We start from the raw sequence: 23,871 nt of genomic DNA on the forward strand, positions 1-23,871 counted from the left end.
TAAATGAAGGAAAAGTCTGTAAATTTGGAATGCGAATGGAAAAATGCTAAAAAAAAGTGGCATGATGTCCATGTGTTTATAACCATGTGGGTCGCGTCAGTATATCACTGGGGTGGGACTAAATGTTTGGAGCACTGCTCTAGTTGTGCTCAGTTCATAATAATTGCAATGGGCGGTAGAGCAGAAAAAAAAGAACACGCCTTCACGAAATTTTGAAAAAAATATTTTGAATAAAGTAAATACACAGCGCCATTTCTCCACCCTCCTTCTGTTCTTAATAAGGTCTAAACTTCCGGACGAACGCGTGCAGCAGCTGCAACAGAGAAACAGAAGATAAGTAACTCCTAAAGTTTAGAGTCGAGAGGAGCCTTGGCAGTGTGAGACATGTGAACCGCTCAGAGTTCACCTCTCACTGCATTCGGGATGGTTTTCAATAACGGGCGGGAGCAGGAAGGAGAAGGAGAGTCGACTAAAATTCAGAATGAGCGTCCGCCATCACTTTCTGATCTACAAACACACAGATGGGAGTTTTGCTGTGATTGTGGCGCCACACTGAGCTCCACCGCCGCCCCTAAACTCCTTCCGTGTCTGCATGCTGTTTGTAAATCGTGTTTTACAAACAAAAATGAAGGGGAATCTAAAGGTAAAACTTTACCAAGTATTTTTAAACATACGCGTAAACAGACTTAAGAGCCTAGGAGTACGAACAGCCAACCAGTATTACTCATGATTAGCTTTGTTGGCATGACGACAGTGTAGCACGTTTATCAAAAAGTGTCATGACAGTCAGACGCTCATAAGCTAGACCTGTGGTTAAGAAAGTATAGTGGGACTCGTACTGTTCAACCGTATGTTCAAAAGGCTCCAGAGCCACCTTCAGTATTGTTGCATTTCCATTGTTATCACAAATGTTGAGTTGTGCGCACAGTTCACTCCACAAACAAGTACAAGATAGAGAGCCTATTGGACGCCATGCACAATAGCGTCGGCTAGAGATAATAATACGATTTATCACTTTCTGGGGTGGTTTTATTGTCGAAAGATGATGAAATTTAGAAATTATAATCCCAGTTTGGTTTAGATGTGTGAAAATATGAGCAGAGACAAATTTGATAAAGTAACTGAATCTGGGTGAACCACAGGCCCCTGTGTTTTCCTCTCTTTTATATGATCCAAACATTATTTTAGAGCTATTAATTTGATTTCTCTTATTTGGAAAATGCACTGGGCACTATTGATCCCAAAAAGGCAGGTTCTTTGACTCAGGACATGTCCTGCTACATATACATCCCAGGCACCTCAACACCATCTAAGCAACTAATAGTTATAGGTATAGTCTTTATAGAAGGCAAATTAGCTTCCAGGGAGAGAGGGAAAAAAAATATATGCAATATGAGAACATTCACACAAGTGTGAAGGATGACAGCATTGTCTATAGCAAACGCCTTGCAGCAGCACCATCTTTCTACAGTGAACCGGAAACTACCCATAACAAAGCATGGAGCATCATGTAGAAAAGAAGATTTTATTCTAACACAGCCATAGTATATTAGGTGTGCAAAGTTTTAAAGCATTTTTTGTAATGTATATTTTTAATTAAAAATGAAACATTCACCTGTTTTTTTTCTTCATTTTATTTTACTGCATAATATTACAAATTATTGTTTTTGTTTTACTTAAAATAAAACCTAAAGATAAAGTATTAATCACTACGTTCACATTCGCTAACATCGAAATCGCCATCTTTAAATCTTCTAAACTAAAACTCACACATACTTTTGGATCCAATATTATCCCCAAGAACAGAACAAATTGATGCTCATACTTTTTGCAGTGCTTTTTCCTTGTTAGATCTCATAACAAATGCGGTGATGAAGAAAATCTTTTACTTGCCATTTTCTAACTACTTAATTTATTTTATTTTTTGAATAAAAAGAAAAGTGTAACTTTTAATACTATGCAGCATTTAGCCTACCTGAAAATAACAGGGAAAATGAATTTTGAAGTATGAGTATACATTTATACAAAAATAGCTTGGAAACTTTTTTTTTTATACATTTGTGGGATTTATATCCATAAGAACTGTACTTTACCTGTCTGTGCTCTTTTTACAAGAACGTTGGGCTTTTGTAAGTAACGGTAGGCTTAAAATAGCCGTAGACACCTGTCAGCCGTTAATCTTTTAACAGTGTGAATGTCAGGAAGTATGAAGGTATTTATCAGTAGGTAACCATCATAATTTTACATGTAACCACAATATTGTATTAAGTAATATCACTGCGACCCTGAACAGGATATGGATTTGCATACAAAGAATAAATGATATGAATGTAAACTTATGCTTTTGTTTCGGTTATTTGTTTATTATATGTAATGGATTGAATCAGTATTTTCAGTCTTAGAAAATACTTCCATAATGGAACTTTCTACACTAGCATGTAAATCTTTATTCAGTGGAATCCTGTTTTTAATATATATATATATATATATATATGTGTGTGTATATATATGTATATGTGAGAGTGAAAGTACCTTTAGCCCTTTAGGTTTATTGCTTAGTTTATATATTAAAGGTTGAGCTTTGGTTCTCTAGACAGTATGACGTGTAAGTACTGTAACCTTAAGTTCTCTGGCCAATCACACACTAAAAGAACTGTACACACATCAAAAAATGCATGAGATCAAACTGTAACAGTGTGGTAGGATGCTGTGGCCATGACTGGCCATGAAAACATTACTGACTGTGTTGAATGTTGTGGTGTAAATCTTTTTATTTATTTATTTTTTTAAGTATTTGCACATAACTATATCTTAAATTATGGTGACCCTGAGGCCTAGTCAATGTAAACAAATTGAATACTGTTTTGACCTCCTATCTTATCATTCAGATAAAATGAAAACAATTGTTTGTAAAGATGAAAAACAGTAATGTCAATATGAAGAATGTTTCTAGCAGCATATTAGATTGATGTGTTAATAGTTGGGTTTTTTCCTCTTGCTTTAGAGTGCCATGTATGCGGCCAGACTTTCAAGCCATCAGAAATTACAGATTGCTTTATTTTTGAGCAATCTGCTACAAAGGTAAATGCCCTATTTCTGGCCCTACAGGAGCTCTTCACTGCAATACATTTACAGTCGTGAAAAAGTTTGGACACCCCATGATAATCTTTGTCTTTTTGAACATATTTAAACATATAAACATTTGAACAGTACTGAGAGATGGAGCTTATATAACTAAACAAATAAAACTTAAGAAATTATTTATAAACATAAGTTGTAAAATGTATTGAACAAAAATGTACATGTTTTGTGAGGAATAAGTTAGGACACCCTATGCCCTAATAGCTGGTATTTCCTCCTTTGGCTGAAATGACCTTGATTAGAAGTTTCATGTAACCATCTTTCAGTATCCGACATCAACTGGGAGGTGGTTTTTCCCACTCCTTCATGCATAATTCTTTCAGCTGTGTGATATTTGAGGGGTTTCTTGAATGCACAGATCACCCCAAAGCATCTCAGTAGGATTGAGATTCAGGCTCTGATATGGCCATTCCAGAACTCTCCGTTTCTTACTTTTGTGCCGTTCCTTGTGAATTTACTGGAATGTTTTGGCTCATGGTCATGTTGCATGATCCATGCAACTTCAGTTTTTGGAAAGAAAGTCTCACATTGTCCTCAAGCACCCTCTGATACAGTGAAGAATTCATAGTAGATTCTATGATGGAGAGCTTGCCAGGCCCTGGTGCAGCAAAGCAGTCCCAAACCATGACATTTCCACCAACCTGCTTCATGGTTGGTCTGGGGTTCTTGTGCTCTAATGCGGCGCTGGACGTCTTCTGTTACTGTGCCCAAATAATTCATGGGGTGTCCTAACTTTTTCATATGACTGTATGTTGTCACATAGTTGTTATTTATTCATTTGCTGTAGTGTATATAATAGTAGAAAAGTATTTAATTGTAACATCTTGATTGGAACACATCATCAACTAAATTAGAAAATATGAGGCACTTTTCATATATAGTGTATGTTAGCTGGAAACCCACATCCTAGATGTCCTGCCTTTTGTCAGTCAGTTTGAGAAGAAAAGCAACATTTGTTTGTCTGTGGCTGAATTTTTACTTTTCTGTTTTTATTCACTGTTTGAATTACCACAGAAACTCATTTGTAAAATTTAGTTTTGTGGTACTTTTTGTAATGTTAGCCATCTCCTGAATTTGGAGATATTTCCACTTCAGTTAATTAGAAGCATCAAAAATAGTCAATATTACATACCTATGGAGCAAGAACAAAGCAATACATTAATCTCAGTTCATGCTTTTGAATGTTTGGAGTTCTCTCTGTTGTCTAAAATAATGACAGAGTTTGTCAGTACCTTGCAAAAACTGTTCTAATATAGAGGTTGTGCCAACACCTTTTTTGTAGAAAATGTTCCCTTTTTGGGATTGTAGAAAATGCACTATTTTAGCATTTTGTTTCTTTGAACTAAACCAAAGTCCTTTCAGATGTGGTGGAAAAATCATGACAGAAAATAAGACAGCTCTCTGAGTCTCTGAGTCGGCATCAAGTAAGACAGCATTTATTAATTAACGTGAGAGAGGGACGTGCGCGCAACGCTGTTTTTCACCTCTCTGCTGACCATTTTTGATGAGCGTCTTTTTATACATGGAAAACCCTTTGAAGTACACCATCTGTTCACTCTTTTACATTTCAGTCATCTTTTACTGTATCCTGTTCCCAAAACTCAGAGTTTCCCACCATTTGTTGCCCCCATCTCCTGTATTTCTAACACCTTTCCAGGCGTGGCCTGTGCCTCCCCCTCTACCTCCTTGGTCTGGAGACAAAGGAAGGTGTCGATATGTTATTTGAAACACACACACACACACAAGTCTGCGGTCTCACACAGAGAATTAGGAATAAAAGAATTTCAGTTTACACAAACATGCGTGGTCATTGCTGATTAAATATCTCTATTGATTATGAATCATTTATATAAACAAATTTCCATCACACAGATTAAACGATAACCTGGTAAATGTCAAGTCTCACAAAATTCATCAACTAGTCTGGTTTGTGATGATGAATGCAATTCTTTTATGTTTGATAATGAACCAAGTAATGACCCTTCACTTGGTATTTATAAGAGAAATTGATCTGAATATCTTTTCTCCTCCTTCACCTAACAGTGACGTTGGGCAAATGGGGATTGGCATTGAATCATTTAGACAGATTCAATACCACAGAAATTAGAAGTAGAGTAAACTTTTCCTCACTAAGCAATAATCGTAGTTTTGCTGAATTTTACAATTATTTTTGACATTTTAAACCAAATGCTGGATGTTGGTGATGATGTCGGATGGAGTGATGTTGCGCATGTTGAAATTCAAGGTGGTTCGTTCAATGTTTTGTTCATTCATTGAATTGAATTAATTTGTTGTTGATTCAAAATGCAATTGAGAGTAAATCTACGATACTTTTCAATTAAATATTACAACAAGGGATTTGAATTGTGCATACTCCTCAGGGTGGTGGACAAAAATGAAACATCTGTTTATCGCAACCTAGACAATTTCTGCTTTGCCTTATGCGTTTCCCAAATATTGAATTCAAAACAAAACATTTTTCAAGTAGAACAAATAGCAAGGCAAATGCAACTTGATGTGGGATTATCTGCAAACAACCCCCCTAAGATGCCCAATGACAAACTGTTTATTTATTCTAAGACAGAGGTATCCAGTGGGTCATCCCAGTATCATCTTTCATCATTTCGAACCATTGGAAAATCATTTTGGGATCATCAGAGCAAAGGTTCTCCCCCACCTAGGGGGTTGTGGACCCTATAGGGTCAAAAACAAATTGATGTCCCTCAGAAACTCAATGTCCATATCTGGATAGATATTGCTTCAAACAGATAGCTGATGCTGGTTTTCAAATAGTCAGTAAGCCTCATTTTATGTCTCTCAAAGCTTTTAATTAATTACAACTCATCAAACAATCATTCAGGGGTTCCGACACACTCAAATATAAACTGTGGTAATAAGAAAGATTTATATTATGTTCCATCTTTTCCAGCCAACGCCATATGTGATGCTGAACGCCTGCGTTTGTATAACAGACAGGCATACGTTACACTTAACATCAGCAGCCATGGCCTTAGAGAAGGAGGTTAGAGAAGCGAGCTTGAGGCCGGAGGGTAGTCAGTTCAATTCCCAGGACCTGCAAGGAAAAATTCATTCACCGCTGAAGTGACCTAACCCCTAAATTGCTCCCCGTGCGCTGAGGTGCTTGGCAGCCCCCTGTTCTGGTTGTATGTTTTAAGAGTTGTTCACACATTGTGTGTGTGTGGAGAAAAACTGTGTTTCCATGGCACTATGAGGATCATATTAGTTTCAGGCTCTGTACATCTGTATTGCCTTTGAGTTCAATTCACTGCAGTGTATCTTGAAGCTGTTCTAGTCATTTCGATGCTGGTTAAATGCTGTCCCCTCTGTCACGCTGTCAAAGAGGGTAATGCTGTCAGTTCCTACATCAGAAACGAACCTAAAGTAACTCCCGTTCGCTAGTCACCACACGTTAACCTTGTCCCACTCACTAAGATGCAAAGTTGTTGTTGTGTTTTGTTTTTTTTTTAAGACAGGTAGGCTCTGGACCCACCACGACCCTGAACTGGATAAGCAGTTACAGATAATGAATGAATTTTATGAGATGTTTCTTACAGTTTACTGTTTTACAATAGCTCCAGGGGGTACAAGGCACCCTGCTGCTTACTCCCTTGAAAGGGGTAATGTGTTCAGGGCAGATAAGTTCTCAGGACCTTGAGAAATAATACAAAAACAAAAATAGAAATCACAATTTGCTATAAAATTCCTGAAAAAAATTTAAATGATAGCATCCAATCAGGTTTTTATTATTATTATTTTTTTAAGCTTGATCATGTATTGAATCAGGCCTGAAAAAATACAAAAAAATGGATGCTATCATGAAAATTAATAGGATATTAGCTTTATAGCAACTTGTGATTTCTATTTTTGTTTTTGTATTGTTTCTCAAGGTCTTGAGAACTTATCTGCCCTGAACACATTACCCCTTTCAAGGGGGTAAGCAGCAGGGTGCCTTGAATTTATTCATTATCTGTAACACTTATCCAGTTCAGGGTCGCGATGGGTCCAGAACCTACCTGTAATCATTGGGCGCAAGGTGGGAATACACCCTGGAGATAATAAAATGAAATGTCAATAATGAAGTAGTATATAATTAATTGCTGAAAGATTGGAATCAAATCTAATGATCATAATGATTTTTATTTATTTATTAAACGAGACATACTCATTTAACAGATATTCCTCTACATTTACTTCATGTCAATTTAAAATAAATAAATAAATAAATAAATAAATAACCAGTAAGATGTTATCTATTGAAAAATCCCCACTGTTTGTGGGGGGGGGGCATCCAAGAGGCAGGATATCCAGCTAAAATACGCTTATACGCTTATGATTGGTAGAGGGGGGCTTGATGCTATAATTTGTGCTTCCCTTTTTCAGTCATCTGTCTAAATGCCATTTGAAACAAAGGTTGTAATTCTGTATTTTGTGTGGGTGTGTAGTGTGGTGGGTGTGAGGAGTCTGCTCTTAGTGGCTGGTGTGTGCAGTGTGAAGAGGCTTTGTGTTCAGACTGTGTATTGGCCCACCAGCGAGTGAAGATGACACGCAACCACTCTGTTGTACCAAAAGACCCTCCATCAGGTCAGTGAGAGTGTTACATGAGAGATATACGAGGCAGTGGGTAAACGGCTTCAACTGAGGCTTTCTCCATTAGTATACACTTGTCCCCATACAACTTGAAGGTTTCCTTCAAGAAATGTAAAACTTAAAGAGCACTGTCAGATTTTGTTAGAACACTTTCATTTAGTACAGATATTAAGCCCCCATCCTAAGTAAAATGTAACACTCATGACCTTTTTATAACAAGATTCTCCATGGCACCACAGTCATTTGATTAGGGAAAGAAGATGTAGTGTTTGTTCTGAAAGATATTTAGGTATGTTCAGCATGGCAATTGAAACTGAGATTTATTCATAGGGGTAACAAACAAACTGAGAAGAGAGGAGACCAAGAACAGAACCATGAGGAGCCCCTTGACTAACGAGTGCAGTGTAATGACACAATTTAGTTTAGTAAAAGGACTAAGTGTTAATGTATTGTCAAATGTATAGTGGTGTACTTTAAAAGTAAATTTTACTTTTAAAGAACATAAAATTGCATTGAAATATGGTGCAAATATGTTGTTTATCTATAGGTACAGAAGATGTTTCTTTGAGGGTATCGCACCAATGACAGTTTGGTACATTTTTTTTTTTTGGAAGAGTGCTATCAGTGATACATTGCTAGGGCCATTCCCAAGATACTGGTAGAGAAGAGATTAGAGTGAAGTACATGTCTTTGTGTCAAATGCTTCACCGTTGATAAGATTGAGAGGTGTGACAATTGTCACTATCAGCAGTGAGCAGATTCTGTGTAAGGGAAGGATATAGAGGTAGTTTGTCTTTGTGACAAACACAGCAACTGGGCTTATTATATGTTTTCTGTTTTAGGTTTCACTACCAGCTTGCGCTGTGCTTCACATAGACAGGAAAAACTCAAGTTCTTTTGTATCCCTTGTGATGAGCTCACCTGTAGAGACTGCCAGCTGATTGACCACAGAGGTCACAGGTATTTTTATTTTTATTATTAAGTACACGAGCAGAAAATGATAAATGTTTACATGTTATATTTTAATTTCAGACACGATTTAGGGTTTTTTCAGGGTAATCTGAGTTTTTCAGAACCAGGCATGATTATTTCTACTCAACATGTGTGGATACCTGCTCATTTTAATAATTCTACCTAAATTAAATTAAGGTTATCAAAATCGAGTTAATCTCCGCTACAGCATCTTTAATGGTTTTCCAGATAATCACAACTTGAGTTATTGTGAAATGTATCTAATTTGGTTAAGCAATCTACATGTTAAAGTCCACTCTGTATAAGTAAAAGTGATGTATTTACCCTGTCATTTGATGTGACTGAAATTAAAGCATGTATTTATTATTAGTAACAATTACCCCCCCCCCCCCCTTTTTTTTTTTTTCCTTTTATATAACATAAAAGTTTCCTGTTGCTGGAGGAAGCTCTGGTGTCTCAGAAAGAACAGCTGCAGAGATTACTGCATGGGATTAGAGAGCAGAGCATCAGTGTGAAATCCAGTCTACTGGATCTGGACGGAAGGTAATTAATAATGAAATACAGAGCTAGGTATCTGACTGTGAAGTGTAAATGTACTGAAATTTCTTGAAAACATTTGGAGTTTCATAAAGCTTTAACCACATCATCTTTTGTTATTTAAGGAAAATCAAATTTTTATGAACAAATAAAACACATCAAATTTTGAACACAAACAAGCATTTACAAAAGACTTCATTAAAAAAAGACTTCTTTTGGATTTTATGAGTCCAAAACTGTGATGCTACATAGAATCGGTTCTAATTTCTGTGTTGAATGAATGTGTTAAAATCAGGCTGACCAATCAGACCTCCAGTGTCATGGTTACAGACAAAACAAATGAGCATTAAGGCAGCAACCAAACAGCTTGTCTTGTTCAAGGCAAAATATAAACTTTATAGAACAAGCCAAATTTTCACTATAAAAATGCAGAAGTTAAATAACTAAATAAATAAATAAATAAATGAGAGGAGCAACAAGCAAAAGCAGAGCCTGACATTCCCTCACTGACTGATGGAAATGCATTCGGATTAGCTCTTTATACAGCTTTAGATCCTGAATCAGGTGCCGAAATCCTCTTGTTCTGTAGAAAGGCCTGAATTCATTATGTTCATCATGTAGTTACAGTGCTTATTCAATTTCTTCGTCATCTTCCAGCCACTTCTCATGATTTTAGTGTTGCGACAAAATAAATATTGTACTTTGTGGGAAAGTTTGCTGAATATCACATCCTTTTTTTTATTTTTGTGAAAAAAAAAAGTGAATAGGTCTTAATGTGTTAATTTCACATATAATTTAAATTTAATCCAAGTCTCCATTTAATGTGTTTTTTTTTTTAGATTGCACAACATAAATGAATCAAAACTTAAAGCAAAGAAGAAACTTGTTAGTTTGGTGCACAACCTGCGCATGGAGTTGTTGGTAAGAGGTCATCAGCTGTTTAAGGATGTGGAGGTAAATGCAGTTATTTTTTCATTTTTATATACGTTTTATATATGTTAATTCCCCCAATGTAGTCAATTGCTACTTTTTGTATTGTATTTCTTTTCTGAGGGAAAATGTTACACATTTGAAGCTTAATCAGGCCATTTGTATGAATATTTTGTCAGTTTAGTTATTTTATTTGCTTTATATGTTTTTAGTGATTTTAAAAACGACCCTGATATGGAGCCCTTCTTTCCTCCTTCAGTTGAAACGGAACATAATCAGGAGTTGTATATTCAAGAGCTTAACGAGCAAGGATTTTTATATATTAATTTATTTGATGTTATGTAAAATGAATGCCTATTATAAAAAAAAACCTCTAAATAAATCTCTACAAACAACCCATCCTAACAATATTTTATTTTGTTTTAATGAAACGTTGATGTCTGAAGGCGCTGTATGACGAGGAAGAGAAGAGCCTGGTTAATGTAAAGACTACTCTGAGCAGTCTGCTGAACAGACACGAACCCATCACTGCCTTCATTCAGAAGATACTTAGCACTGAGGGCCATTGCATCCTGCTGCACAAAAAACAGGTAAGAGGATTCTTATATTTTTCTGCTTGGATGTACAACTGACTGAAATTAATCTAGAAAATAATTAGCGCAATCTAATCACAGACATGCTAGAGTTATGATGAAACTTAACAAGGCTCACAGGGATCAGTGAAGGAATGTACATGAAAGCCAATGCTATTTTATTTGTATTATTTTTCCAACAGATTCAGAAACGTGTAGAGTGGATTCTGTCACAGAAGACGGGCCTGAGTGAGACTATACTTCGGCCTTCACTACACCTCAACCAAGACGTCTTACAGATGTGTAAAACCTTTGGTAATAAAGGAAACCTATGTTACAAGTAATTTAGTCTTGTTTCAAACTTGATATGTCCTTTATGACAAATCCTTACACACTGAAGCCATTTCCATGTCAGGATCTTGATCTGATGATTAGCTGGTTATAATCTTTTAGTGTGCAAGGAGAAACAAGCCCAACTTTAAACATCTAATCTAGCTCCAGAATGATCTGAATGTTTATGTATTTAACGTGATTGATTTTTATGACTCAAAACATTTCCTCATAGAAGGCTATGACAAAAAAGCTGCACAGACACAGCATGCATCTAGTGGACAACAGAAATGGAGGAGTTACTCATCAAAAGCTATGAGTGAGAATTACTAAAACTGGACTCATAAAAAGAAATTTGTATTGAGGTTTTTGCTATCATTAATCAACTGAGTTGCATATTTTGCATTTTTTATTTTTTTTTGCATTTAGTTGTTTTTGTTATGTTTTTCTGTTTCGTATCTTGTCGACATACATGCAAACAAGACACATGAGATGCAACATAACCAGTTCCATTTTGCTTTTGTCACTTATGATTGCTGTAATTCAAGATTTGGCAAACCTGTCATTTTCGTGTGTTGAAGGTTTTCATCAATCATTTATTCATTAGATCACTATTAGTCAAACATTGAACTCCAAGTGTATTCAGTTGTCTGGTGACCATGTGTAAGCAGCATTTCCAGATGTGCTAGCTATTAAACTGGAGATGCATACTCTAGCCTTCACTCTTGGCAGGTGGGCATGACCATGATTAAACTGGGGGTCAAAAACTGTATTGGCATCTATTTGCCTCATCAGAAATCAGTTGGATTTTACAAAAAAATTTATAAGTGTAAAACTTTCTCCAAGTCTACTTAAGGTCATTCCTTTTAAGTAGTTCCTTTTTTACAGGTTTAATTTGTTTATAATCTTTTCTTCTTGCAGGTTCAGTTAAGGCTGGCAGAGTTCCTTATACCCAAAGCAATAATCCTGAGAATGCACCCAAAGAAAACTGCTCTTCAAGGCTAGAATGTACATCTGTTGCATCATCTGAGGCATTATCTCCCACACAGTCGAAGACCATCCCCGAGCAGTCTCCGAATGAAGAGTCTGGTGCATCTCGAGACATTATGTCAAACTCTGTTCAGTCTAAATCTCACACTTTGGCCCCTGCTGGTGCTGCCTCTATTTCCTTATCTGTTCAGACACATCAGGGCCAGTCTGCTCAGTCTGTACTTGCTCAAGTGCCTCAAGCTTATTCTCAGTCTTCCTCATCTCGTTCTGCCTGCCCTCAGCCCTCCCAGTCTAAGCAGATTGTTAGATGTTTGTCTCATCCTCAGCCTCTAAATTCAGCATCTCTACCTCAGTCTCACCCTTCTAATCCTGGCATGTCCAGTTTGACAAGTTTTGTGCACGTTCCCCCTAATCAGAACAGAAAGAAATCTATGTCTCTTCAGCAGCTACCTCTTCAGTCTGGGAATGTCCTTCAAGCAGCATCTAATCAGAGTTTTACACCTTCTGTGGCCCATCAAATATCCTCTGTCCAAATGGGCTCTTCTATGTCCTTTGGCACAGTCACCATCCAAACTCCCTCTCTCACACTTAGCCACCCTGTGTCTCAGTCTGTTCAGTCTTCCACCACTGTAGCATCCTCTGCTCAGTTTGGACAGGGGGTGTCTAACCCTCAGGCAAATATTTTGCCTAGTTGTACGCAGCAAACATTTCCTTTATCTCAGTCTGTTTGTCTTCAATCTGCGCCACCTCAGATTTTACACTCTAACTTGGTGGTTCCCACCAATTTGAGACAGGCCCCATCTGCTGCTCAGAACATAATTTTACAACATGCTCAGCCTGTTGTTGTTCAGCGCAGTCCCATACTCCTTTCAATTCTTAGAGAAGACAATTCTTTACACCACTTCACTCCCATTCCCACTGTAAATAAGACACCAGTTCTCAGCTATGCACCACAGCCAACTTTTCTTCTCACAGCACCAGCCGTTGTGCCGGCAGTAGCTTTAACTGGGAATGGTAAGGTTCCAAATGTTCCTACTGCCACTACCTCAAAGGAAAGTGAAAAATCAACTAAACATGTGTCAAGCCAAAACTCTTACCAGTCTGCTCCAATTGCTTCAAATACAGCTACTCTGTCAAGCAGCAGTAGTGAAAAGGTAATTAATACTGTTTCTAGCAAGCCCCCACTCTCTGCTCCTCAAACTCCTTGTACCCCCAGCAACCTAAACCATGGTGACCGTGCCACTCAGCCTTCCCAAAACACCAAGTGTGAGCTCCCAGTGCAGGCCGCAGCCGATTCTGTATGTGACGGTGACATTAACAAACATTGCAGGGCTTCTCCTCTTACTGAGGATCCAGATGACAACTTGCCCTCCTCCACCGTCTCTGAGACTGACCCCAAAGAACTCTCAGCAGTCCAAGACCAGTGCCTGCCATCATCGACCTCAGCAGATCCAGTTAAAGCTGTTGCAATATCTGGATCACCTTCCAATAATGGCATGTCATCTCTGCCCAAATCACCTCTTGAAAGCCCCCTGACCATGCCTTCCACAGAAAGGACCTCCACAAACAAGCCTGGGTGCAAAGGCTTTCCAACATCACCATACCAATTAGTCATAGATGTTCCAGACCTTGAGGTGGAGGGTATGGACATTAAGGATGTTCTCCCCACATCTGACTCGGAACACATATCTCCACCTAATATGATGGTGAGGAAATACTCTGAAATCACTAACATTTTAACCAATGCAAATGTAAAAATACACAGTGCTCCAACAAGCAGTGACCTAATTTTCCATTTCTCATTTCACACAAATATCACTTCTCACTCTACAAATATCTTTAGGGTTTTTTTTTTTTCTAAGAACCTATTTCAGCCTTTTACCTGCTACTTTATCATTTGTCTGACTGCTGAACCAGTGATACTTAGACACACTATAGTTGTCTACTGGAGTGTGTGAATGTCAATTTTGGGTTGAATTCTGATCATTTAGACCTATAATTTATTTCCTTTTAATGAGTACACATAACTAAAGCTATCTTTTATGTTCATAGCTGGATGATGATGATGATGATGAGACCGATATCAGTGATTCTGAACCGTTGCAAGACAAAGTCAAACAAATATATGGGAGTAAGCCTCTTTTTCACAAAATCAGTTTGATTTAAAATATAGTTACATTTTATATTTGAAATATTCAGCAATTTGTTTTTGCTTGTGCTAATTTTTTTCTTGTTCTTTTTCTTTTAGGGAATCCTGAATTAACAGAAAAACACAAAATGTAGGCCTGCTTTTTTGTTCTGTTCAGTGTGTAATGTTTCAAATATGCACTGTGTAATTGTGAAACATGTCTGTTCTTATTTTTTGTTGCAGGGCATTGTCTGTATCCCTTGAACCATTGCCCATCTCTCTTCCTGCCTTAGGATCACCTCTGCCTCAGTTTAAAATTTTTTCCAATGAACAGACAGGTGCAATCCTGCTTAAGGAGATCTCAGAAAGTCAGGTATGTCCTCATGTGAACATACATTGCACATGCAGTTGCACATTTTTCAGAAATTTCCAACCATGTAGTCTGCTCTGTCCGTGAGAAGAATCAGTGGTTTCGGAATATCTGCAGCTGTGTTCAGGTCGGTGGAGTTTCTGAAAAAGTGGATGCAATGTACTTCATGGCCAAGAAAAACAAGCCTGAATGTGGATTCATAGCAAATAATCACAATTTAAACCAGTCAAAAACTGGATAATTCCCCAAAACAGCCCTTTGCACTTTTACAGAACCATAAAAGACTTGATCACTTTGTGTATGGTGCTGTCAGCTGGCTAATGTTTCCTTTTGCTTCTGTAGCCAAAGGAGAGATGGCTCAGGATTCGTTCACCTCCAAATACAGTGCCATGGTTACAGTCCAGTACTCCTCCTCACTATCCTCAGCTGAACAACTTGCTGGACTGTGCTGTCTGTCTGTCAGCTGGGGCCACACTGATTTGTGCAGAGTGTGGAAGAAGCTTTCATACTCACTGCCATGTGCCACCAGTCCTCTTCAGACCCATGTAATACGTCATGCTATGTTCAAACTACTATATTTCCATACTGCTTTGTATAGATTGAACATACACTTTGAAGCTTATGAGTTGCAGTTTAATGTTTTACTAATGTCTCTGATTAAAAATAACAGGTACACACTTTCCAATCAGTTATTTAGACCTGAGCTGAGTGAAATGTATTTTAGTGTCACTGTAATTAATTCAGTAATAGTTTAAGACCTTTAGGGCAGTTTGGCCGGTGTGATGAGTGTAGTGCATTCTTTTAGAGGAGAAATTAATCTGTATATTTGCATGTACCCTGAAGTCAGGTGTGGGTGTGTTCCCTCTGTCAGGACGTGGCAGATGACATTGATCCCTTTTGTCGTGATAGACTGAAGGAGCCTTATCTCAGTCTGCAGGACCAGAGGGTAAGCAGTAATTAATTGATGTTGGAATACTATCTATCTGTTACTTTTAAGGAGGAAAACCATGTCTTTATTTTAATTAAAGGTAAATGGAATTTTCCCAAATATATTTAGGTCCATTTTATGCTAATCCATTCACCATAGCAGTTTGACACAACATAGAGAGCAGCTGGTAATTGTTTAATTATGAGAAAAAATGGAGATAAAAATTTTGTTCACATAGCAGTACAGTAATTCTCAGTAGTGCATCATTTATATATGCACACCCTGCCCAGTGCCTACACTGAATACCCACTTTATTTGCATCTTGACTTACTGATCATTTTATGTGTATGTATACAGTCGTTGATTGTAAATGTTGCGAAATTTATCAGTATTACCAGACATTATTCTGATATTCATATTAGTGGTGGACACTTCGTAGCATTGAATTCAGGCATGGTGGTTTGTGTTAATCTCAAATATCTCAGGACTCAGTGTAGCAGGATCCTGGCCACTTTGTAATTCTCCCATTATTCCTGCAACATAAACTAAGCGCTAGGGGGCATCATTGATTGAGTTCTCAGTCAATTGGATTAAGTGAAGCTAAATGAATACATGTAGAAGGGTGTATCCTACAAGAATGTGGCAGAAAATGTTCCCATAGAAAAATAGTCACCCTGTTTTCAGCAAAAAAAAGTGTTTTGGCAGTAGGATCCTAGTATTAAGGTTACCGTGCTGCTTAGTGAGCTGATCAGCTCATTGGCAAAACCTGGTCTCACTCAACATGAATGCACAAGCACTGTTAGAATGTACTGGGGTTCAAGTAGCTTAAAAATAGTTTTCAAGTGATACATTGTTTTAGAATGCCAGTGCTTGTGTCCCTCAGTTTTGTTTCTAGTAGTTTTTTTTTTATTGTAGCTGCCCCTAACATCACACATAAAGAATGTACTTTTGTCTGTTATATTGTATTACATTCAAATTGCCTTTTTGTGTCTGATTGGACCAGGCTCTCTGCCAATAGGTTTAAGTCTAGCTTTTGAGAGTAATATAAATACAACTGGTGCACCCAAACACTTATTCTCACACACCCATTGGTGTATTTGTATCTGCAGAATGTCTTTTTTTTCTGGAAGTAATTGGTGGCTATATGGCTGCTTTTGTTTTCCAGAGATGTGAGCAGCTTTTGCTTACTTTGATGTGTGAAGAACACAGTTACTTGCTCTACAGTGTAAACAAGGTATGAACTGAATATGCAACAATGTATCAATAATAAAGTTGTACTGTGTAGTAATTTACCTGTGCATATTTGATATATGGTATGTTGTTGCCCATTAAAAACGTATTTTGAGAATTAATACTCTGTCATTTCCCACCCTTAAAGCGTACTGCAGGATTTGTGGGGTTTGATTTTATCAGAGGACGGCTGCTAGGGAGGCACACTCCTCCATACCGCTCCTCAGCTGAACTGGTCTCAGATCTCTGGGTCCTTTTTGAAATTCTCTCAACAAACCTGAAGGTGACTATTTTCATTTGTATTTTGATGTAAAAGTAATATTTCAGCAGTATAAATTGATGGGCAGATACAATACAATGTAACATTTTGGTAAAAATAAATGGCAGCTAGATTTCCCTGCAGTCCTGTGTTAAATCATGTGTAAAATACAGTAAACTAAGTATTTTAAGCTCTGTTTAACTTTACAATTGACATGAATTACTGTTTATTAAAATATGTATATTACACACAGCCATGAACAAATAGAAATGTCAGTCGATGTAATAAATTTACTCAAAAACTTACTTTTTGTGTGTGTTTTACTCTTTCTTGATAAAACTGTGTGACTATGTAATATGACTGTTACTGGATGTGTATATGGGTTTGTGTGTTTCAGAAAAGACAGTTAATTCTGAAGCTTCAAAAGTCGTTTCAAGAACGTCTGGATGTGGCTTTCGGGACGATCCTCCATGCGTCTCTCCTGAAACCACCCGGCAGCGGGGGGCTGAAGGGGGCGCCAGAGACCAATACGGATAAAGACAAGGCCAAGAACACACTTAAGAAAATGAGAGAATTTTTAGCTGTGAATTCTGTAGCGGCAAAGAAACCCCGCACTGAGGGCACCAGCAAGGACTCTTCATCTACAAGTCACTGAAGGCTCCAAAGTATATTTGTATTTATTGGTTCATCCTTTGTCATTAAAAAAAAAAGTTAAAATTTGTACCTTTTTTACTAAAATGTTCATAATTGTTTTTTAATTTTTTTTTTTAACATATAGTGATGTTTTGTTTTTTGTTTTGTTCTGTGAGGTCATTGGCCTATATTAGTTGCAATGCCCAAAATTATGTTCGTTATAATGAAAACCCACAATATTTATAATAATGTTATATTCTTTGTTGTACAAAGTTGCATACTTCAGTTTTTGCAAATTTCCAAACTCAAACTTATTTAGACTATGTGTTTTTTTTTTTTTTTAATGAAAAGTATCAGTGAAGAGCTTATTAATGTGTTGCAAGAGCACGGGTATATAATAAAATATTTGTAATTATGTTTATGTTCAAGCATTCAGTGTCTTTTTTGAAAACATATTTTTCTATTGAAGAACTTTTATTTCAATTTGAATTGAAACCTGATGCCATAAATAATCCTCTAAATATGTTTGAATGGTTATACCTTGTCTTCTTTCAGTGTTTACATTAAATTGTTTTAAATGTCTATCTATTCATGAAGGTGATTGATCTACTAAAAATAATGCAACTGACCTTGTTCAAAATTTAGTCAAGTTTTATTGTATTAGTGTGTTCCCTGTCATGAATGGGTACTTGACTGAACTGGGCGTGTAACTTTACAAGTTGTGCCCAAATGTTTTCACAAAACATATAGCCCCTTAGGTAACACATTACTGTAGGGTGCTGCTCTTAAGGCTACAAGACACCTACATAAAGCCTTTATGACAATGGACATAAGCAAACATAAACATTTATGAATGCTTGTTCCAAAAGGCAGCCATTCTCATAAAGGCTGCTTTTGTTAAAAGTTGATAGGAAGTTGACATAACTATAGATGTCTTGTGACATTACAGTGAGTTGTAAAATTTTCTGGGGTGACATGACACATAGTATGTTATGACCACTGATGCTGCAGTGCTTTTTTAAGTCACATGACATAGTGGTGATGATGTGATTTTTTTTGATTTTTTTTTTCTTGCCTGAACATTTGAGAACTTCAAGATGACGCTTTGCACCATCAGCAAGTACTCTGATGCAACAATTACATGAAAACAACTGTGTAACGAACTGAATAAAGTTTCTAGGCTTTATGCTACATTTTTGTAAAAAGGCAATACAGAAAATGCACAATCCTTAGGACTATAAACATCTGTGTACAGTTGTGTTCTACTATGCATGAACTCATTAATGCTTTACTCATTCTTTATAAAAGAGAGAATAAGGGTGCAGAATGCAAATCGCAATATTTTCTGTAATTTTCTGTTGCGATCACTCCCCTGGCCTGATTCCATGATTTTTAGCCTTTAGATTGCTCTAGTCACACTCTTTATGTATTTTGTTTTGCTTTGACATCCACTGTTCTACAGTTTGTGCTGGTTAAGATCATCTTGTAGTTTACCAAATCAGGTAAATGTACATCCCATAACAAGTGAAACGGCAAGCGGGTTATGTAAAATTATATTTTATGTAGAAATGTATGAATCTTTAAGCAGTACCATTACACTGATGACAGCTTTATGTAAGTTTTATTTTACTCTTTATAATATGTTTATGATTTTTTATTCAATAAATCAGACACTAGAAGCAAAGTTCTATTAAACATTTTTAATGAGAAAAAGATACACTTTCATAATGGGGTCATGGTATTTGCTTAAGGATTCATAAATGTCATAAAGTCTAAAGCAAAACAAAAAACATAGAGTGATACTACATGAATCTAAATTCTAAAAATGTCAAGAGCCAATGTAATTTGGCAAGCGACATCACGTTAGGACAATTGCCACCTTTTGGAATAAGCGTTTATAAATGGTTACGTATGCTTTTGCCAGTTGTCATAACGGCTTTATTTAGGTGTCATATAGCCTTAAGAACAGCACTGCAATGCTACTGTTTAATAAATCACTTCATGTTTTGGACCCAGAATGCCTCACTGAGCTGAGCAGGGCTTAGAATCATTGGCTCAGGTCAGCTTTTGGAGTTCATACTAAACGTGGCGAAGCAGCACTGAGCTTTGATGCTACACATAACTGAAGCTGACTGGCGGGAGATCTCAGATATCCCCCAAATGTAGCAGTGTAGACATCATGTCTACTGAGAAGAGTAAACTTCCGTTTTCAACATTTCATTATTAGCCGTTATTTTAATCTTATTCATATGTTTCTTATGTTTTATATGTTTCCATTTATATTGTGGTTTACACATTTTTGTATTATTCTCTGAATATTAAACAATTTGAATGACAATTATGTATGAAATGTGTTATGCCAATAATATTGCCTGCTTGCTTGCTTTGCTCATTCTGAACCGGCTCTGTGCCAAATACTGTGCGGTCAGGACAGAACAAGACAATAACGAAATAAAAATGTCAAAGACCGTTGAAACCCCTCTCGACGATGATTGGTGTAGAAGCCCACTTTTATTTAAGTCCCGCCCCTTCGAGCTATATATAGACGACGCGCTAAAGACCGGGAGCAATGCTCTTCAAACACATCAGCTTTGTGTACTTCTGCTAAGAAGCAACTCAAGTAAAATGGTTGTTTTGATTAAATCAAATTCACAGCCGTGCAGCAAAGCAATGGATGGAAACCAGCACAAAGCGGAGGCAAATGTCCTGTTGCTTGGAGCAGAAAATGTTGGAAAATCAGGTAAGGACTAAATCCTGTGCTTTTATTCTTTAGAATGTGTTTTCAGTATATTTAAGTTGTGTTTATGAAATGATCAGTGCTTTTACTCACGTTTGTGTTCATGTTTCTTTACAGCACTCACTGTCCGGTTTCTCACAAGAAGATTCATTGGTGAATATGGTGACATTGGTAAGTTTAATTTACCCAAAGAGCTTTTTTTTACGTTTTATTTCACAGACCTCTGTATATGTATCTGAATCCATGTACTTAAAATGTATCTTGTTTTACAGAATCAATTTACAGTCACATTGACAAAATCGATGGGCGTGAGATCTCCTTTAACATCTGGGACTCTCTGTATCCACAGGTAAGGTTTCCATCTCCTCCAGCATACAGTCTGTTATGGTGTTTACAACATTGTAGACTTTAAGTTGTTTGATCAGAAACTAAATTCTCAATTTTTTTTTTTTTAGAGCTGTGAGACAACCGAGTCCATTAGTGAGAAGCAGCTTCAGTGGGCAGACGGGGTTATCCTTGTCTACAGCATCTGTGACCGCTCAAGCTTTGAGGTGGTCCGCCAGCAGGTACAGCTCATCCGCCAAATGGGGAAGCTTTCTGCATCTGTGCCCATCATCATCGTGGGAAACAAGCGGGACCTTCAGCACCAAAGAGCTGTATCGAGTGAAGAGGGACGACTGTTTGCTCTCTCAGCTGACTGCAGCTTCTTCGAGATCTCGGCTGCAGAGACGTACCATGGCGTGCTCCTGGTGTTTCATGAACTGCTGGAGCTCATTAAAGAGACCAGGACCCTCAAGAAAGGAGTGGCTGGAATCAAAGGCATCGTGAGGAGTGTGTCCGCTGTTTTTGGCAAGAAACGGGAATGAAGGCTTCAGGTTATGTTACAGACAGGCTACTATAGTCACCCTGGATGGTCCGATGGCAGAACTGATGGCCAGAGAGGACAAGATCAGAGGCAAACCACTGATCTAGGTTTCTGGAATGAAACAGAGGGTCCAAATGTAAAAGTCAGATTGGGTTTTGTAAGTTGAAGGCCCACAGGAAAGCACTAGAAAGTTGTTGATGGTGTTTCACATTTGCTTAAGATGAATATGAGGACTGGTGAGGTGTCAGCAAGGACCTTGAGTTTTGTACAGTCGACACGTTTCTGAGGAAGTGCAGCAGACCATGACAACTGTAATCATACAGTTCCATTTCAGCTTAGAGGTGACTTAAGCAAGATATTCAGACTGGGAATTGTTGTGATAAGTTTGTAGTTTAAGAGACTCCAAGCGAAAAGTAAACACTTTTGAGAACTCTGTGAAAGTGTGAAGTTTTGAAAATGACTTCTTAAATCTGTATATGTTGACAAACAGTGTAAATGTTTTTTGGTTTATATCTATACTGAAGCAACCAGCATCCATTTATTGGATGTCTTGGGTCACTGTGTCATGTAATGTATTCTACAATTTTGTTATCAGAGGTTTAGGAAACTAAAAAACAACCACACCCTGTTCTGCTCTGAGATTATCAGATAACATATATAAAGTTAAACCAGCAACAAGTGTGTCAGCTTTGGATTTTATTGCAAATAAGAAGCTGTAAATTTGTTTCTAAACCTGTTGTAAATAAGATAAATAAACATTTAAAAGAGATTCAAAGTTTTTTATTTGTGTGTTTTTTCCAATTTAACAAAGTCAACAGCTTTATATATTTTATTTATCTTTATTCCAAATGCACCATAATAAATTCAGGGCTTTTTTCTATTTCTATTACTTTTTATTTTAACTAATGGTTATGGTTACATTCATAAACAAAAATACCAACAATTTATTTCAGTACTATTCAGTATGTGGACATGTCATATATAGCTAGCGCAGTGCAGCTCAGGCTTATCTAGGCTAATATGTCTTCCAACATTACTACAATCGAATAATAACACAAACATGAAAAGCAAAGGTTGATGAGCATTGTGGTCAGCTATAAAGCTTGTATAGTGGGAAGGTTATCTGACTAATATGTGATTCAGATCAACACATACACTTTCAGACCTCTACACGTTGTGCCCACTCTATACACTTGCTAATCCTCTACTGGTGTGAGATTTCTGTTGCTAAGCACCATCTCAGATACTGCTCATTAACTCAGCAAACTGCCCTCTTGTTTTCATCAACCTTCAGCCCTACTAGCAACAGCATTACTAAATACAATAACAGCAAGCAATAACAGCAGAATTACATTGATTATACAAGTCATCCTCCCGTTGAATGATTTAGTCATAGAGCAGTATTCAATTTTTAAGTCTAAGATCTGCAGAGACACTGGGGCTCTGAATAATCATGGAATGTATGAACAATGTGATGAAAACAAAAAAGACAGCACACTTTCTAATCTTGTCATTACAGTGGGAGAGCAAATTAGTGCAGCGTAGCTGGGTCACTCACACATGATTAGAGTTAAAAAATCAATTTTTTTTCTGTAACAAACATTAACTTGCTTTCATCCTCAATCCTCCTTCCCCATGCACTGAGTGCCATAAAACATGTGCAGTATGTAACATTTTGGGTTAAAAAAAAGGGTATATTATACCACAATAATGATAAAATTAACTGTTGTTTTTACAAGGACGGCTTGTGCCAGTGTTTTGCTTTTACCCCACAAAAATCTGACACCTAATTTTGGAAAATTGCACCCAAATTTTCACAAGGGACAAATCTTCTAATGTTTTCCCCTGAATATTACCAAGTCACCTGAATTAAAACACCCAGTATTCAACATAGGAATATTATGTGCTAGCTAACACTCCTGATAATTAAACTAATATAATAAGACATTCAAACTCTAGTCTGTAAAATGCTTCCAGTGTTAGATATAAGATAAATACAAAGCAGTATAAAAATGTATTTACGGCTTTATTTTATTATTGTATTTAGTTACATGTGTTACTAAACCCAATGAGCTAGGTAATATTGTCATATCCCATGGAACACACATAAAGACAAGCGGCATAGCACCTTAGTGAAGAGTAAAACAACCTCAAACCACTAGAACAGAAATATTCTTTCAATAGATATTCCCTAAACTGTTGTTTTAATTAAACACTCTCCATTTTCTGAAGCTCCTGCCAGCTATACTCCTTTAATAAACCAACAATCAGAGCTTAAGATTGTTTTCAATACAAAATCAAGGTCAGCTGAGGCTGCACAACACTTGTACATGCCAGACATTGGTAGAATGCTGTCAGTTTCATCATGTAGTACACCTATCTGAAAACATTTACACTTTGTGAAGCATCTGTATTGATTAAATTATTTGATTATTTTAACTGATTACAGTTTACTCAAGACCCTTCTGCCTGCATTTTGCATGTTCTCTTTAGAAAATGTGTAGATTTTCCATGCCCCTTTCAAAATGGATCTGATTTACAAGCACAACATTCTAGATTACGTTAAAGCTCTTAAAGTTTTTAAAACATTTATATTTTTACTATCTGTTAAAGGTTTATTAATATTATCTATTAAAGATAA

General features: G+C 37.0%; 2 protein-coding genes across 4 annotated transcripts; both read left to right on the plus strand.

Annotated features, from left to right (window-relative positions):
* The first annotated feature begins 244 nt into the window (after nucleotides 1-244).
* On the plus strand, nucleotides 245-18,026 carry trim33l (tripartite motif containing 33, like). Of its 3 annotated transcripts, XM_066684153.1 has the most exons (17): nucleotides 252-643; nucleotides 3,005-3,081; nucleotides 7,605-7,743; nucleotides 8,592-8,709; nucleotides 9,148-9,264; nucleotides 10,098-10,212; nucleotides 10,635-10,778; nucleotides 10,964-11,075; nucleotides 12,012-13,786; nucleotides 14,133-14,211; nucleotides 14,329-14,359; nucleotides 14,452-14,581; nucleotides 14,921-15,123; nucleotides 15,422-15,524; nucleotides 16,672-16,740; nucleotides 16,885-17,019; nucleotides 17,393-18,026. In XM_066684153.1, the coding sequence occupies exons 1-17, from the start codon at nucleotides 424-426 to the stop codon at nucleotides 17,648-17,650; spliced, it is 3,825 nt and encodes a 1,274-aa protein (XP_066540250.1). In that variant the 5' UTR covers nucleotides 252-423; the 3' UTR covers nucleotides 17,651-18,026. The 3 variants fall into 3 exon arrangements, 2 of the variants coding, with proteins under 2 accessions (XP_066540250.1, XP_066540251.1); XR_010804440.1 differs by lacking the exon at nucleotides 17,393-18,026 and having other exon boundaries at nucleotides 245-643; nucleotides 15,450-15,524; nucleotides 16,885-16,949; XM_066684154.1 differs by lacking the exon at nucleotides 3,005-3,081 and having other exon boundaries at nucleotides 510-643.
* A 2,181-nt stretch (nucleotides 18,027-20,207) lies between these two features.
* On the plus strand, nucleotides 20,208-21,992 carry zgc:171704 (Ras-related and estrogen-regulated growth inhibitor-like protein). The gene is made up of 4 exons (XM_066683693.1): nucleotides 20,208-20,368; nucleotides 20,483-20,536; nucleotides 20,638-20,714; nucleotides 20,821-21,992. The coding sequence occupies exons 1-4, from the start codon at nucleotides 20,254-20,256 to the stop codon at nucleotides 21,229-21,231; spliced, it is 657 nt and encodes a 218-aa protein (XP_066539790.1). The 5' UTR covers nucleotides 20,208-20,253; the 3' UTR covers nucleotides 21,232-21,992.
* Nucleotides 21,993-23,871: the final 1,879 nt, after the last annotated feature.

Source organism: Hoplias malabaricus, chromosome 10 (genome assembly GCF_029633855.1).
Source record: "Hoplias malabaricus isolate fHopMal1 chromosome 10, fHopMal1.hap1, whole genome shotgun sequence".
Taxonomy (NCBI): domain Eukaryota; kingdom Metazoa; phylum Chordata; class Actinopteri; order Characiformes; family Erythrinidae; genus Hoplias; species Hoplias malabaricus.

Coding starts and splice junctions, on each gene's coding strand:
- trim33l (XM_066684153.1), top strand. CDS start 424: ATGGTTTTCAATAACGGGCGGGAGCAGGAAGGAGAAGGAGAGTCGACT. Junction 14,360..14,451: donor TTAACAGAAAAACACAAAAT/GTAGGCCTGCTT, acceptor TTTTTGTTGCAG/GGCATTGTCTGTATCCCTTG. Junction 17,020..17,392: donor TTCTCTCAACAAACCTGAAG/GTGACTATTTTC, acceptor TGTGTGTTTCAG/AAAAGACAGTTAATTCTGAA.
- zgc:171704 (XM_066683693.1), top strand. CDS start 20,254: ATGGTTGTTTTGATTAAATCAAATTCACAGCCGTGCAGCAAAGCAATG. Junction 20,369..20,482: donor AGAAAATGTTGGAAAATCAG/GTAAGGACTAAA, acceptor GTTTCTTTACAG/CACTCACTGTCCGGTTTCTC. Junction 20,537..20,637: donor TGGTGAATATGGTGACATTG/GTAAGTTTAATT, acceptor CTTGTTTTACAG/AATCAATTTACAGTCACATT.